General features: G+C 45.8%; 1 protein-coding gene across 1 annotated transcript in view; it reads left to right on the forward strand.

Annotated features, from left to right (window-relative positions):
* The window catches only part of STK10 (serine/threonine kinase 10), a 105,523-nt gene extending 104,345 nt beyond the window's left edge, over positions 1 to 1,178 (forward strand). The window contains exon 19 of the mRNA XM_069483857.1: positions 1,015 to 1,178. Coding sequence (XP_069339958.1) covers positions 1,015 to 1,155 — 141 coding nt within the window. The 3' untranslated portion in view covers positions 1,156 to 1,178. The remainder of the gene's footprint in view (positions 1 to 1,014) is intronic.
* Positions 1,179 to 17,516: the final 16,338 nt, after the last annotated feature.

Here is a 17,516-nt window from a genome sequence, read left to right on the forward strand (position 1 = left end):
GGTAGAGTAGAGTAGTGTGTAAGAGCACAGGCTTTGGAGACAGACAGGGGTGGGATAAAGTCCCAACTCTCCTGTTACTAGCTGTGAGACCTTGGGCAAGTTACTAAACCTCTCTGTGCTCAAAAAGTAGGAGCTGTTATTATTAAGTTGGTATTCCTGAAGCAGAGGTCACAAACTGATAGCCTACGGGCTGGAACTGGCTTACAGCTGTGGTATGTTTGGCCGACATAATGATTTAAATTTTTTTTAAAGGTGTCGCCTTTTAAGTATAAGGAGCTTGTACATCAAAATCTTGATTTCCAGTTTCTTTTGAAAACCCAGGAGCTCTGGCAACACCGTCTGACTGTCAAGCCCATGTTCTTCCTTTCTTAATTGAATGCTTATTGTTGGAGAGCTGTTAAGAAATTTTTCTGGTAGGATCAAATTTATCTAGATGAACTTGCTTGTGCCCAAGGGGAGCTCCCCTCTGAGTCACCCGAAATGCTTGTACAGTACAGAGACCCCTGGTCCCAGCACACATCTCCAGGATCGGAACTTCAGGAAGTGGGTGAAGCCACATGGATTTTGGAAAAAAAGCCTCTCCCTGGGTGATTTTTGCAGGACAGTGCCCCAGTGCAGAACCACTGCGTAACGCTGACGTCTCTGCTCCCCTCACTGTTAAATCTCGCTCCATTTTCTACCGCGGGTTTTTCTCGAATCATTTGGCTGTTTTCCTGCAAGGAGATTTGCACCTGCCCCCTCCCTGCCCCATCTGGATTGGCATTTCCCCAACTGTATCCTTGGCCCGCAGGGAACTCCTGAGTGGCGGTGGCAGGCGGACGGTAGAGGTGGTACTTACCTTTGGGGGGAGCAGCTCTAGGAGAGGAAAGAGGGGAGACCTAGCTACCCAAGCACTGAGGCCTGAGGGGACCTTTCCAGAGAAGGCCGTGTCGGTGGGGATCCTGTGGTTGGGCGACCTGCCTGTGGCCTGCGGATCTGACTAAGTGCCATCTGCCCCTTCCCCGTCCCCCCCAGGCTCTGGAAGAGGATCTGAACCAGAAGAAGCGGGAGCAGGAGATGTTCTTCAAACTGAGCGAGGAGGCCGAGTGCCCGAACCCCACCACCCCGAGCAAGGCCACCAAGTTCTTCCCCTACAGCTCTACGGATGCTTCTTAACAACTGCCCAGGGCTGTGGCTGGCAGCTTGGCGGGCCTCCGGGGCCCTCTCATTCTCTGTGAACAAGTAACTCAGGACCCTCCTTCCCTCTTGCTTGTGTGCCAGCTCAAATCCAGCCCTTGCCCTGTGCTGCCCCGCTGTGCCCGACAGACCCGCCCCGATGCTCCTGACCTCCCGCTTGCTTGTGGCCAGCGAGGTGTTCTTATGTGTTGCCGGCCCCTGATGTGTGTTCTTGTTAAGCTCCAGGTCCCTTTGAGCTGTGGGTGATTTGGGCTGTTGGTGGCATCAGGGTCCAAGAGGAATGGGTGTCCTATGCCGTGAGGCCCCTCCCGTTTGCCAAAACACCAGTTTCGCTGTCTGTGGGCCCTAAGTTCTGCTGATGAAGTCACCATGGGCTCAACCATATGGTAACCCTTGGTGGTTTTTCAGCCTTTCCCTGCAGTGTCAGACAAGTCAAGGCCCCTCACAGCCATTTCAGTTCCCAGTGGAGCCCAGCCTGCAGCCGGCTGCTCGGGGAGTGTCCTCGTTCCTCCTGTCCCCTTGACTTGCTTTTCATTTAAGACAAGGCATGTCTACGTGGGGGGAGGGGACAGGGGAAAGAGGGAGGCCTGAAATGCTCATTCTGCTGGTCTTGGGTGTTCCATATCGTCTCGTGTCCCCTCCCTGCACACGCGTGCGCGCACAGGGCTCAGCCCCCGGCCCTACCCGGGCTTGCCTCTGCCCTGGCCTCTTCTGCCCAGGTGGGCTGGAACACGCTCGCTGCCTGAGCCGGTGCCACCGAGCGTGTTAGGTGGAGCAGTTGGTGTGGAACATGCTGGGTGCTGGCACCAGCGGCACCGAGAAGCACAGGCTGTACTGCCAGCCTGCGATTCGTTCTGGCCCCCACACGGGAGCCTGTGCTCAGGGATTAACTCCTCGGCACACGAGACTTTCACAACCCAGACTGCGCCCAGCCGCACTCGCCTACCCCGACTGCAGGTGAGACGGGAACGCTCTTTCCCTCTGCCCTGTGCCCTCCCTGTTCGGGGGTCCTGCCTTACATTTCAGAGCGAGGCTGGCAGGCACTTGGACTTCTCTGCAGGAAGAAAAAGCATCAGGGAGGAACAGAATGCTTCCTGTCCCCGGAATGTGGCAGAAGCAAAGAGTCTGTACCTCAGATGGACTCTGGGGCCTTCAGGGTCTCAGCGGCCTCCCCCAGATGCTGAAGCCACAGGCGGCAGAGTGTGTGTAACCCAGTAAAAGCCAATGCTCCAAGCAGTATGCGGGTTTATTTACAAAGAAAACCTTTTTCCTTCTTGATTTCTAACTGCTCCATTGGAACAGGTAGAAAATGTATGTCTTCCTCAGGAAGACACCTGCTTTTAAAAGAACACAAAACTGATGATGGCTTTGAGGAATCATATGGGTATATCGAGTCTGGGTCCTACTTTGCTGGTGAGAGAGTGGCTGAGACGAGACACCCTGGGAGAACTTTCTCCATTACTCCTAAACGTTAAGGTTCTACACTTTGTCTTTCTAAAGCAATTCCCTGACAGTTTTCTTGGCACTGGTTATAACTGGATGCTTGAAGGGAGGGGCAGCCATTCAACAAGAAAAGGGGACTTGGAGTTCCCAACTCTTAAATCTGCACTAAAGACGCTCTTGGAGCCAGGGGAAGGCAGGTTCTCAGGTTAGCGCGCATTCAGCTCGCCTGCTTTGTATTCGACCCAGACAGGACGTTTCTCAGGTCTCCACACAAATGGGACGAGCCAAGATTGGTCTCCTTTTTTTCTCTTCGGTGCACAGGTGCTGGGGAAACATGAGCTAGCGGCAGCGTCGCTACAGAGCAGACGCAGCTCTTCAGGCAGGGCCCGCGTTAGCCAGCAGGCAGGCAGGGCCGCTTCGGGCTTTGTTTACAATATTTCCATTTGGAGCCTGCAGTGTGAGAATGAGCATTAGGTGGCATGCCAGTTTCATGGTTCAGGTGAAAGTCTTTGATCATTCCCTTTTGGGCTTGTCATTCATATTGTCCTTGTCCTTCAAGGAGTGGCTGCATCCCCACTTAGTGATGCCCAGGTCCAGTGGCTCCCCTGTGCTTTTCTGAATGCGGTCTGGCAGGGTCTCCTAGCCTCACGATTGAGCCAACGCACAATGCTCATCTCTGAGGAGGCCCACACAGTATTCCTCGTCCCCTGTGCTATAATGTTTTCTCTGTAAGGGGCAGACGGGACTGTTTCTCCTTCTCAGTGCGTTTTTAGCAGAGTAAATATAACTAACTTATGTTTTCCCTTTATGAAGGATAAAAGTTATTTTTATGTAGTTTCCAAACTTTATATAAAATTTTTGTAAAATGTTCTCTGCAAAGTTAACTGCAAGAATGTAAATATGCTTCTAATAAAATAACAAGATCATTTGCATTTTGGGTTGTTCTTTTGAGTTGGGGTGAGAAAGCAGGGCACACTCACCCACGTTTGCCCGGCCAGAAAGGGTTTCTCTTCTGAGTACACAGGTGCCTCCCCGGTCAGACTTTGGGGTTTCCGTTCTGCAAGCAGTTACGCTTGGCTGAGAGGGAGAGCGTGCATAGACATGTTCTCTACAGACATTTAATATTCTCATTTAACAGCAAATGTTCATTGACTCCCCAGGGGTTTTCACATGTTGATGTGTTGAATCCTTTCAACAACCCGGGAGGAAGACATCATCATGCCCACTTTATAGATGAAGAAATGGACACTAGGTAAGGGGAAAGGTCAGGCCAAATCTCCAAGCACTCGTAAGCGATGCCTGTGGGATTCCAACTTAGACCTCCTGCCACGCATGTCTCCCCCACTCCTCCTCTCTCACCCAGCTGCCTGCTGAGCCACTCCAGAGTCACAAGACACTGAACCACGAGCCATCTTTGCTGTGTTTAAAATAATTTGTCTGCTGTGCCTCTGAAACACCATTCAGACTTTCTGAACCTGGGGTCCAGGGACCTTCCCTCCAAGCGATCTATGGGTAGAATTCAGGGCATCTTTGCACATTGGTGGCAAAAGATTTGGTCTTTAGTTTTACTGACCTCTAACTGAAATTAAGCATTTTCTTTCATTGTGGATGTAGGCAACAAACTAATTGTATTAGCAGTACCTGTGACTGTGTCACCAGTAGAAACCACAGATATTTCTTATTACATAGCTGTCACAGACATCTCAAAATCTCATTTTTTCATCACTTTGAAATTATAGTAGTTATCAGACCTATCACTAGAACTATTTATTTATTTATTTATTTTAGAGACAGGTCTCGCTGTCATCTAGGCCAGAGTACAATGGCACAATGATAGTTCACCACAACCTGAATGCCTGGGCTCAAGGATCCTCTTGCCTCAGCCTTCCGAGTAAGCTGGGACTAAAGGCATGTGCTAAGTTTTAAAATTTTTTTCTTTAGACGTGGGGTCTCACTATGTTGCTGGGCTCAAACTCCCAGGATGAAGCAACCTCCCACTTCGGCCTCCCCAAGTGCTGCAATTACAGGCGTGAGCCACCACGCCTGGCCTAGAGCTTGTTATCTAATGTGATATGTATGACTAAATATACATCTATATGTCACATCACATATACAGTTGACCGTTGAACAACACAGGTTTGAACTGCGTGGATCCACTTATATGCGGATTTTTTTTCAACCAAATGCAGACAGAAAATGCAGTTCTTAGAATGTGAAACCTGTGAATACGGAGGGCTGATTTATCATATCTGAGGGTCCCTCAGGGCCAACTGGGGGACTTGCGGGTGTTTGGACTTGGGTGTATATCGTTCCTGGAACCAATCCCCCACATATAGCAAGGGACAACTGTACATATGTATCATTTCCATAAAAAATACAGTTTTTCCAATATTATGATACCTGTATTTCATTATGATTGGTTTCATTTGTGATCTGTGTGGCTTATATTATGCACTTGAAAATATTATTCTGAGAAGGAGTTCATGTTCTTCGTGGAACGCCAAAGGAGTCCATGGCACCAAAAACGATTTAGGACCCCCCACCTGTTTCCAGCCCTGAGCTGTCTTTGTCCTAGAAACCTTCTGACCAGCAGGGGGCAGGCTGCAGTCATGGTGTCATGTGGGCCTGTGAACCCTTGGTGCCAGTGCAGACACAGCACTTATTACTGTCTAGGGGATGCCAACAAGGAAGCAGCTGGCATGCCTGCCATTAAGGGCTAGAAAAATGACTGGGATTCCTGGGGAAAAGAATTCGTAAGACTGACAAAACCTACAATGCATAAGGGCAGTGGTCCCCAACCTTTTTGGCACCAGGGACCAGTTCATGGAAGACAATTTTTCCCGGGGGGGGTGCGGGGGGGGTGGGCAGTGATGCGCAGCCCGGTTCCTAACAACAGGCCACGGCCCAGTACCAGGCCACGGGTTGGGGAGCGCAGCATTAGGGGATGTGTGGGACCTGGGAAATGAGTTCATTCCACATTAATTGACACCTCTTACGCACCACATGCTAAAGATGCTGAAAGGAATAAGACATTGACAGTATTTCAAATGCTTGTCCTAATGTGGAAACAGGCCTGGAAAAGCAGAGTGCAAGTTTAGGCTGACACTGCCGGGGAGAATCAGGGAAGACTTCCTAGAGGAGGCAATGCTGAGTCTTCGAGGACAAACTAGTATGTGCCAGAACACATGCATTCAGGGATTGGGACCTAGTTTAGGGTAAATGGCTTAGGGATCATGAGACTGAAGAGGTGGACAGGGCCAGACCAGCATGCCAGGCTAAGGCACCTTGGGATACAAGGGCAACAAGAAGAACAGGAGTGTACTGAGGGGAGGGGCAGTAGCAATGCAAGAGGCTCGCTGAGAAGGACTGAGTGACACTGAAAGGACATACTGGCCCACAAAGGCTTGAGGCTTTAGGAAGGAAAGGGAGGGCTGCAGGCTCCGTGAGGGCAGGGATAAGACTTTCCAGGTGACGCTTTGCTATGGTGTGAATGTCCCCTTCAAAACTCACGTTGACGTTTATTTGCCATTATAACAGTGTGACAGGTGGACCTTTAAGAGGTGGTTAGGTCATGAGGGCTTGGCCTTCACGAATGGATTAATGCCACTGTTGCAGCAGGGGGCTAGTTATCGTGGGAGCGGGTTCCTAATATAGAGGATGAGTTCCCCCAATTTCCTCTCTGTCTCACATGCTCGCTCCTGCCTTGTTTTGTGCCATGGGATAACCCTCACCAGACGCCAGCACCATGCTCTTGGACTTCCCAGCTGCAGAATTGTGAGCCAAATAAACTTCTGTGCTTTATAAGTTACCTAGTCTGTGCTATTCTGTTACAGCAGCAGAAAATGGGCTCAGGAAAATCGGTACCGAGAAGTGGGCTGTTGCCATAACAAATACCTGAGTATGTGGAAGCAGCTTTGGAACTGGGAATTTGAAGAAATCAGGCTAGAAAAAGCCTAGATTCAGCCAGGCATCGTGGCTTGTGCCTGTAATCCCAGCACTTTGAGAGGTCAAGGCATGAGGAAGGCTTGAGGCCAGGAGTTCAAGACCAACCTAGGCAACATGGCAAGACCACCCCCCCATCTCTACAAAAAAGAAAAAAAATTAGCTGGGTGTGTTGGCACATGCCTGTAGTCCCAGCTACTAAGGAGGCTGAGGCGGAAGGTTTGCTTGAGGCAAGAAGTCTGAGGTTGCAGTGACCTATGATTACGCCACAGCACTCCAACCTGGGAGACAGAGTGATACCCTGTTTCTAAAGAAGAAGAAGAAAAAAAAAAGTGCCTAGATTCCAGAATGTTGGTAGAAATATGGACAGCTCATCCTGACGAGATCTCAGAAATGAGGAACAAGGTATTGGAAACTGGAGTAAAGGCCATCCTTGTTACACAGCTGCAAGAAGCTTGACAGAATTGTGTTTGTGTCCCAGAGCTTTATGGAATGCAGAACTTAAGAGTGATGAACTAAGATACCTGGCAGAAGAAATATCTAAGCAGCTAAGCATTTAGGCTGCTGCACGGCTACTTTTAACTGAATACAGTGAGATGCAAGAGCCAATAAATGACTTAAAGACAGAATTTAAAATTAAAAGAGAAGCAGAACAGAAAGATTTAGAAAATTTGCAGCCTGGCCATGGAAAGAGTGAACAGGTGAATTTAGGAGAGAATACTAAGGGTGTGGCCAAGAGACCGTTTGCTAAAGAGATTAACGTAGCTAGAAAGGAGCCAGGTGCTGTTCATCAAGACAATGGGAGAAAGACCTTGAAGGTGGGTGGGAGATCTTTAAGGCTGCCCCTCCCATCATAGCCAGAGAGCTCTAGGAGGGCAGAATGGCTTCAGGGGATGGCCCAGGGGGTGGATCCCTTGAGGGGAGGGTCTGTGGACCCCAGGTTAAGAAAGTCAGAGTGGTGTTTCAGAGACAAGGCAGACAAATCCTTTCAATTATGACAGAGATGGGTTGTGGTTACATATGTGTGACTCTCGATTATTTCAGTGGGCAGTTGGGTGTGAGAGAGGAGGGGTGGTGGAGACACCCCTGGCAGAAGGTCTAGTTTGAATCCCACAGGCATCACTTACCAGCATTGTGAACCAAATAGACTTCTGTTCATTATAAGTTACCTAGTCTGTGGTATTCTGTTATAGCAGCAGAAAATGGCCTAAGACACCCCCAAACACCAAGAGCCTAGCATGTTGCAATGCCGGAGATATAGTCTCAGCTCCTAATGCCATAAAGGGTCTGCAAAGAGATCAGTGGAGGCCTGGGGGTTCTAGAGTGGTGTACATTAGCGCATTGTGATACCAGTGGTGTTTACTAGGTTCGATTAACAAGCGTGTCTCTGGTTAAAAACAAAACTGAGAGAACTTCCACTTGTAGGCAATTCAGATCAGTCTTAGCACTGAGTACAATTAGAAAAGCTGGGAAAAAAACATTAATTACATTTACTTGAAGGCACACGAGAACTACAAGATAGTGATGAATTACCAGGCCAGGATTCAAGCAAGGTTGGAGGCCCAGGGAGGAGATCATGAGATTTCACCCTGGATGCATTTGCTGATCCCAGAGGGTAACAGAAATGCAGAGCTGAGCTTTTCACAGGCTCCCAGGGCTAAGAGCACAAGGATTGGAACACAAGGCCTGCCAAGGGCATGGTAGAAGGGACCCAGGTAAAACAATTCCCTTTGAGTTCAGACCCCAAAGGGCTATACCTATGAGTAAGAGTTGACAGGCCTCAGAGGGACTGTAGTTCTGCTTTGAATTACCAAAACCTCTGAAACTGGCCTGGACTGATCCAGGACTGCCAGTGTTCATAAGCACCTGGCAGAAGCAAAGGTGAATCCTCCCTGGCAGGGAGAACATCATCACAGGCTTCAATTATTTCTGCAAGGAACTTCACAAATAAAATGTCTAGCACACAATTAAAAAAACAATGAAGCACACAAGGAAATAACATGAACTAAAACCAGCAGAAATAATAGACGTTAGAAACAGACCATCACGGGCTCCAGATACTGGGGTAATCTAACTCTGACTTTAAAGTCACTACGCTTACTATGCGTGAGAAGATAAAGAATGTGATTTGAAAATTTCAGCAGCAGAAGTTTTTTGTTTTTTTTTTGAGACAGAGTCTCACTTTGTTGCCCAGGCTAGAGTGAGTGCCATGGCGTCAGCCTAGCTCACAGCAACCTCAAACTCCTGAGCTCAAGTGATCCTCCTGCCTCAGCCTCCCGAGTAGCTGGGACTACAGGCATGCGCCACTATGCCCGGCTAATTTTTCTATATATATTTTTAGTTGTCCATATAATTTCTTTCTATTTTTAGTAGAGACAGGGTCTCGCTCTTGCTCAGGCTGGTCTCGAACTCCTGACCTTGAGCAATCGACCCGCCTGGGCCTCCCAGAGTGCTAGGATTACAGGCATGAGCCACCGCGCCCAGCCATGCAGCAGAAGTTTTAAAAAGAACCAAGTGTTCTAAAATTAGATAGTGGTTATGGTTGCACAACTCTGAATATTAAAGAAAAACACTGAATCGTATACTTTAAAGGGTGAATTTTATGGTATGTAAATCATATCTCAATAAAGCCGTGATAAAAAAAGAAACAAGTAAAAAGGCTAGAAGTGAACAAATAACTGAAGTTAAGTACTCAGTGTGTAGGCGCAATAGCGGGCATCCCCAGAGGCCATTGCATGAGTCTGAACCCTTCCTACCTCTACTTGCCCGGGTTTTGTTTATCACTTTGACTGGGATAATGAGGCTTTGAAAACCTTGCAAAACATTTTCTTTGCCGAAAAGGAAACATGATGAGAAACTAATAAAATAGCAGAACCAACAACATGGGTTGACTCTTCCTTCAGGACATCAAGAAACAAAGGTGAACCAATCAGAATCTCTCTCAATAATGAGGGCTAGGGTATGGTCAGAGACTAGGCCAGTTAGAAATCAGAGTTGAAAAGCTAAAATATCATGACAAAGCGAAGAATCTGAGAAGTCAGGGAGGGCCAAATGCAAGCTGAAGTAAGAAAGGAGCTGAAACTCCATAATGATCCCCAAATTTATGGCTTCAGTGACCAGACAAAAATGATACTTCATTACAGGTATCATTTTCTGAGTTAGAAAAGATTGGCACAGGCCAGGTGTGGTGGTGTGCACCTGTTATCCAAGCTACTAGGGAGGCTGAGGCAGGAGGATCGCTTGAGCCCAGGAGTTTGAGGCTACAGTGAGCTATGATAACGCCACTGCACTCTAGCCCGGCGACAGAGCGAGACGTTTCTAAAAAAATAATAAAAAAAAAAAAAGATGGGCATAAGACAAAATTTGGTGTGGTGAAGGGAGTGAGCTCCAGAAAAGAAGTTTAATTTGCACATATTCAATTTGAGATGCCAGTTAGACAATTCCTATGAGACTTCCAAGGAGGGAGGTCACTTGTCCACACTCATCTGGTGCTCAGAGGAAATATCTGGGCTGGGGGATAGGAATTTGAGGTGAGTAGTTGAGAAAAATAAAGTTAGAGAGATAAGCTTGACCAGAGAGAGATACATGCAAACTATGAAAAGGAGTTTGGATTTTATCCTGAAGACAATGTGTGACGTCAGCTTTATTGTGTAGCCATGACCAGCTGCAGTGTCAAGAGCACACTGGAGGGAAGGTGATAGCTGGGGTCCTTGCAGTAATCCAGGTTTCATATCCTGGCTTCTTTCACTTCCATTATATTACAAACATTCAAAAATGTCACTAAAAGTTCTTTGGAAACATAGTTTTAAACGGCTAAATTGCCTACCAACCTATGAATGCACATTATCTACTCAACCAGTGCCACGTGGTTAGGCATTCTGGGTATTTTTTGTTAGGAACCTTATTCTTTCATATAATGACCTGTCCTCTGTGCTAGGTACAATCTTTTTCCTCGCCTTGATGATAACATCTCTGGCAAATCTCATACTTTTTCCAAAAGTATTCGGTAAGGTCTATTTACCAAATATTGGTAACTATTTACTTTCTTATTGCTTTAAAACTTCTCTCACCCAGCTCAAGCTTGAACTACACTTAGCAGCTTATAATGGCAAAGGCAGGCATGGTTAGGACAACTCTCACCAAACGTACCATTTTGATCCCTGACATTTCTGGTCCCCCTGCATTTAGGCAGGGCCTGGTGACTCATTCTGCTTAATGACAGGATTGTCACACCGATGCTGGGGCACACTGAAAAGCCAATGCATGATCCTCCAGTCTCTCCCTTCCCCTTACGGCAAGTGAGGGGTGTGTATTAGATGGTGCAGAACGAGGCAGCAGATCCTCCGGCAACTGTAGTCCCTAGTGACCATGTAGAGCAGGGCCCCTGCCAATCCACACAGGACACAGAAATAAGCAAAAGGTGACCTTACCTGTGATAAGCCGCTGAGCTGCTAGGGTTGTTAGCACAGTAGTAGCGCAGGAGGTGTCCTGATATAGTTTGCATCGTCACCATTCCTGCCACTTTGCTTTTCTGCTCCGGGGTCTGAGTGAAAAGGAGCGGGGAGGGGCGCGGAGTGCAGCCGGTCGGAGCACCACATCCCTTCTCCGGTTTCCGCTTGCTCCGTCCCACTTCCTGTGGCCTTTGCTTTTAACAGTCCACACCTGAGACTCCCTTCAAAGGCTGCCCTTGAGCTATTGGAGCCACTTTGCCCACAGGCACAGAGAGTCAGCGTGCCTGAGAATTTACATCCACACCCCTACATCCCCGCCCCCCCCCCCCCAGGTGGGTCTAGCCAGTGCCTGAGTGGTGTGGGAGTATGAAAGCCCAGCTCCCTTGCAACAAGTCAGGACAAACTCTAGGGCATAATTTATATTCCAAAGTTCCCCTGTGGGATCGGGCTGAAGCTCCCTCCATGGGACTTTGCTCGAGATTAAACCCTTGCTTTCCTTTCCCCCTCCCCTATCCTGCTTCTCCTGTTCATTTTCCAGTTTTTCCTGGGAACGTTTCCTTAATAGATTACTTGCACACAAATTCTCATTTCACAGTCTGCTTTTAAAGAACCCAACTTAAGACGTTTGGAACTGGAATGGTCCTAGGAAATAGACTCTAAAGATGAGATTCTGGAACTTGAGCACTTTCTGGCCAGATGGCAGTAGGGACCCTATTACTGACGGTAAGTGAAGTGTTGTTAGCGCCTGGGATGCTGTATCACTGCCATTAGTCAAGTATGTGCCTGTGGTAAATTAGAATTGGATACAGCTGGAAGGGGTTGCATTGGCTTGTGCAATACAGAGGAAGAAATGCTTTAAAAGACTACAAAATTAGTTTATTGTTTCCGGGTGCTATTGATGCATGGAAGAGAGAAAATGACAGGATCAGGTCAGACGGTTCCCAGTTTAAGGCGAGATGTGAAGTCAGAACGTCTCTTTAGCAGCTTTTAAAAAGACTCATCCTCTGTAGCTCAAAGGCAAATGGTGCTGCAAACCAGGAGTAGAACTGTATTATAAGAGTAGCAGAACTTCGGCAATAGCTAACTTTGCAGTCTCAGTAAGATTTTTCCACTAAAGTTAGGCCCCTGATAGGGAAGAAATGGAACCCTGAGACTTGGATGGGGCTATCTCTAGATGCACTTGAGAATATTTTTCCCTGATGTGGGAAAACCGCCTATTGCATAGCAAGAGTGACGCCACCTTGAAGCAAAACCACCACGATGACTGATGTTTGACCCCCACATACCAAGGTGTTCTGCAGTGAGGTCTTTAAACAATGCCTGTAGCATAGATAATCCGTCATAAAAATGCTTATCTAACCTCCCCAGTGGTCACAAGTCTTGGCAAGAAAGTCTGAAAAAGCACATATTTTATCCTAAAACTTGCTATATAAAGAATACTTTCTGGGTTGGGCGCAGTGGCTCATGCCTGTAATTCCAGAGCTTTGGGAGGCCGAGGTAGGAAGATCACTTGAGGCCAGGAGTTTGAGACCAAACCTGACACCAGCCAGGATGACATAGCAAAATCCCTGTCTCTACAAAAAAAAAAAAAAAAAAGAAAAAAAAAAAAAACCTAGCTGGGTATAGTGGTGTGCACCTGCAGTTCCAGCTACTCAGGAGGCTGAGGCAGGAGGATATCTTGAGCCCAGGAGTTTGAGGTTATAGTGAGCTGTGATCTTGCCATCGCATTCCAGCCTGGGTGACAGAGTGAGACCCTGTCTCTTCAAAACAAAAACAAAAACAAACTTTCTGGAGGGCAGGTTTGGGGATCCACCATCTCACAGCTATCCAAGATGTTGCTCCTGTCCCTATTAAATATTTATGTCTGAGAAACTGAATTTGTCAGCCTCTTTCTTCAGTCTCTCAGCTCCCTTGGCCTTTGGGGGTAGGTTTGCATATACCTGCTCACTGCAGAATACCTTAGATTCCCTTGAACATTCTGGGCACACAGAGGAGAATCGTTCCACCTTGTTAGAGGACAACAGCAGCCTCCTCCCTGCAGAAACTATGCAGGGGCCTGAACTGAGACAGGTGCCTGAACTGGGACAGGTGCCCTGCAAAACCGTATCTTCCTTCCTCAAGATCTTCCCCCCATAAACCCTCCTGTACACTAGCCCAACAAGTAGTTATATCTCAACATGACCCACCTGGGGAAGTGCTGGCTCTGGTAAGAGTGGAAAAGGATTATTCATCACCAGGACTGCTTGCAAACAAATGTGCCTTGAGGCTCTGAACCAAGGATTGGGGTGGTGGAATATGTGTCTGGTTAAAGGAATATTTGTTGATATGGGGACACTCTTCCATGACTCAATATTTAACACCCTGACAAGGGACCTTAAAACTGCTCCTAATAGTAGAATAGTGTTTAGATATTGGAAAAAAATGATTTAATAGGCTGCCAGTTTTGAGCCCCACTAATGCCTCTCCTTCAGCTGATACCTATGGCCTCATTGAGGTAGAGGGTCCTCTACAACTAACTGATAAAGGCGAAAAAAACTTGGATGTATTCCAGTACGGCTAAGTAATGGGTAAATCTGACAGTCCCATAGACAACAACTATAAACTCTGGACCAAATGCAAAATAAAAACATGTAACAACAGAAAACTACCTGAAAACACCGGAGAGTGAACAAGCAAGTATATATTAGAAGGGAGTTAAAATTGATGGAAGAGAACACTATGAAACGAGTTCCCAATTTTTAGCCTGGAGGTAGGGTACAGTTGGTGCTATACCAGGAAGCTAAAACTCTGATAGAAAATTCTTTCTTTTTAGGCCGGGCGCGGTGGCTCACGCCTGTAATCCTAGCACTCTGGGAGGCCGAGGCGGGTGGATCGCTCGAGGTCAGGAGTTCGAGACCAGCCTGAGCAAGAGTGAGAACCCCCCGTCTCTACTAAAAATAGAAAGAAATTATATGGACAACTAAAATATATATATACAAAAAATTAGCCGGGCATGGTGGCGCATGCCTGTAGTCCCAGCTACTCGGGAGGCTGAGGCAGTAGGATCGCTTAAGTCCAGGAGTCTGAGGTTGCTGTGAGCTAGATTGACGCCACGGCACTCACTCTAGCCCGGGCAACAGAGTGAGACTCTGTCTCAAAAAAAAAAAAAAAGAAAATTCTTTCTTTTTGGCCTTAGAAACCAGAGAACAAACTTCAGGACAACTATGCAACTGTAAAGTGAGGATGGATATCCCAGAAAGGAAAGAGTCAGAGAGAAAAACCCCCAAATTGTGTGTATAAACTTTGCACAAACTCTAGTTGACCCTGAACTATGCATTTACAGGGCCAACTGCAAGCAGTTCAGCTAAGGACAAAAGAACTGAACTGAGGTTTGAGCTGACACCCAGGGGACAGAGTTTGCAGTTTGAATCCAACCCAGTTAACAGCCTGTTATTAAAAAAAAAAAAAAAGAAGAAGAAGAAGAAGCCAACCACACACTTCAGAGGAATATAACAGAATCTAGTCTTTATGACTTTGAGAACACACAGGATACAGTCCAAAATTACTTAACAAAGAAAATGACACAGGAAAATGTGATCTACTCTCTAAAGAAAAGATCATCCATGGAGACCAACTCTGAGAAGACCCAGATTTTGAAATTTGCAGATAAGGATTTTAAAGGTTATTATAACTATACTCAATGATATAAAGAAAAATAGGCTTGCAATGAATGAAAACTTAGATCACAGCAGAGAAATAGACACTATAAAAAAGAGCCAAATAGAAATTCTAGAATTGAAAAAACACAACTTCTGAAATTAAAAAATTCACTGGATAAGGTTATAGCACAAAGGAGGTGATAGAGGAAAGAGTGAGTCAAAGAAACTAATACGCAAATGAGAGAGAAAAAAAAGATGGGAAATAAATGAACAGAGCCTCAGGGACCTGTGAGACAATATCTAGATGGAGAAGAGAGAGAGGATAGGAAGAAAAAATATTTGAAGAAATGATTGGACATTGCTCCAAACTTGTGAAAGACATAAATTTATAGATTCAAGGTCAGTTAAGTCTTAAGCAGGATAAATATGAAGAAAACCATGCCTACGCCCATCCTAGTCAAATTGCTGAAACCAAAGATAAACAGAAAATCTTGAAAGCAGCCAGAGAAATATGCCCAGTTACATACAGGGAACACCATCTTGAATGACTAGTCACTTCTCTTGAGAAAGAATGGAAGCCAGAAGGCAGTTGTAGTGAGCTGAACAGTGGCCACCAAAAAGAAACATCTAAGTCCTAACCTCTGGCACCTGTGAATGTGACTTTATTTGGAAATATGGTCTTTGCAGGTGTAATTGAGTTAAAGATCTTAGCCGGGTGTGGTGGCTCACGCCTGTAATCCTAGTACTCTGGGAGGCCGAGGCGGGAGGATGGTTCGAGGTCAGGAGTTCGAGATCAGGCTGAGCAAGAGCGAGACGCCATCTCTACCAAAAAAATAGAAAGAAATTAGCTGGACAACAAAAAGTATATAGAAAAAATTAGCTGGGCATGGTGGCGCATGCCTGCAGTCCCAGCTACTCGGGAGGCTGGGGCAGAAGGATCGCTTGAGCCCAGGAGTTTGAGGTTGCTGTGAGCTAGATTGATGCCATGGCACTCTAGCCCAGGCAACAGAGTGAGACTCTGTCTCAAAAAAAAAAAAAGATCTTGAGATCACCTGGATTAGGCAGATGGGCCCTAAATCCAATGACAAGTGTCCTTGTAAGAAGAGGAGGAGAAACACACAGAGCCTTGGGGGAGAAGACAGAGACACAAAACAGAAGGCCATGTGAAGAAGGAGGCATAGATTGGAGTTATGAAGCTACAAACCAAGGAATACCTGGAGCCAAAAGAAGCTGGAAGAATCAAGAAAAGATTCTCCAGAGCCTCTGCATGGAGTGTGGCCCTATCCACACCCTTGTGAACTTCTGGTCTCCAGAACTGTGAGAGAGTAAATTTATGTTGTTCTAAGCCACCAAGTTTGCGGTAACTTGTTACGGCAGCCCTCTCTAGGAAGCTAATACAACAGAAGGCCAACATATTTAAGGTATTGGAAAAAAAACTTTTCAGTCCAGAATTCTAAATCCAACTAAAATATCCTTCAAGAATGATGGCAAAATAAAGACATTTTCAGATAAAAGCAAACCAAGAGAAGTCACTGCCAGCAGTAATGCACTACAAAAAAATGCTAAAGGAAGTCCTTTTAGGATAAAAGGAAATGATACCAGATGGAAAATCAGATATTCAGGAAAGAATAGAGCATCACAAATGGCAAACAACTGGGTAAGTATAAGAGACTATTTTCTCCTCTGACTTTTAAAAGAAACACATAACACTGTTTAAAACAAAATGTATAACTTTGTCTTGTGAGGCTTATAATGTACATAGGTATAATACATATGACATCCATGGCATAAAAGATGGGAAAGGATAAATGGATACATACAGTTGTCAGGTTTCCATATTTTGAGTGAAGTGTTGCAGTATCAATTCCAAGTAGACTATGCAAAGTTAAGGAGATATATTGCAATCCCTAGAGCAAACACTGAGAAAATAATGAAAAGAGTTATAGCTAAAAAGCCAATAGATCCGGACTTGGTGCTAACTGGGTGGAGTGGAGTACCTTAAGTAGGATGTAGCAGAGGATGCTAAAGACTATTCTAAGTAAAAGCAACAAAAGGATAGATAATAAAATTGCTTGTTGGAAAGGAGATTAGGGCTGAATAGTGGCCCTCCCAAAATACACCTACCCAGAATCTCAGAATGTGACCTTATTTGGAACAGGTTTTTTGTAGATGTAATTAAGGTAAAGATCTCAAGATGGGATCATCCTGGATTAGAGTGGACCTTAAATCCAATGACACAGAGAAGAAATACAGAGATACAGAGAAGAACATGTGAAGAAAGAGGCAGACACTGGAGCTAGGCTGCTCAAGACAAGAACACCAGGAGCCACCAGAAGCTAGAAGAGATAAGAAAAGCAAAAAGAATAAAGTTGGACCCTTATCTTATGCCCATATATGAAAATTAACATGAAATGTATCAAAGGCTTAAATGTAAGAGCTAGAACTATATGCCCCTTAGAAGAAAGCATAGGGGAAAAGCCTCATGACATTGAATTTGGCAATGATTTCTTGTATATGACAACAAAGACATAAGCAACAAAAGAAACAGAGTTGGGCACAGTGGCACATGCCTGTAATCTCAGCTACTTGGGAGGTTGAGGTGGGAGGATCCCTTGACCATGGGAGTTCAAGTCCAGCCTAAAGAACATACTGAGACCCCATCTCTAACAAGTAAATAAATAAATAAAACAAAGAAACAAAAAAAGAAAGAACAGATAAATTGGATTACATCAAAGTTTAAAACTTTTGTGTATCAAAGGACATCATAAACACAGTGAAAAGATAACCCAAAGAATGGGAGAAAATACTTCCAAGTCATATATCTGATGAGATTAATATCCAGAATATATAAAGAACCCTTACAACT

This window comes from Eulemur rufifrons, chromosome 10, assembly GCF_041146395.1.
Source record: "Eulemur rufifrons isolate Redbay chromosome 10, OSU_ERuf_1, whole genome shotgun sequence".
In the NCBI taxonomy this organism is placed as follows: domain Eukaryota; kingdom Metazoa; phylum Chordata; class Mammalia; order Primates; family Lemuridae; genus Eulemur; species Eulemur rufifrons.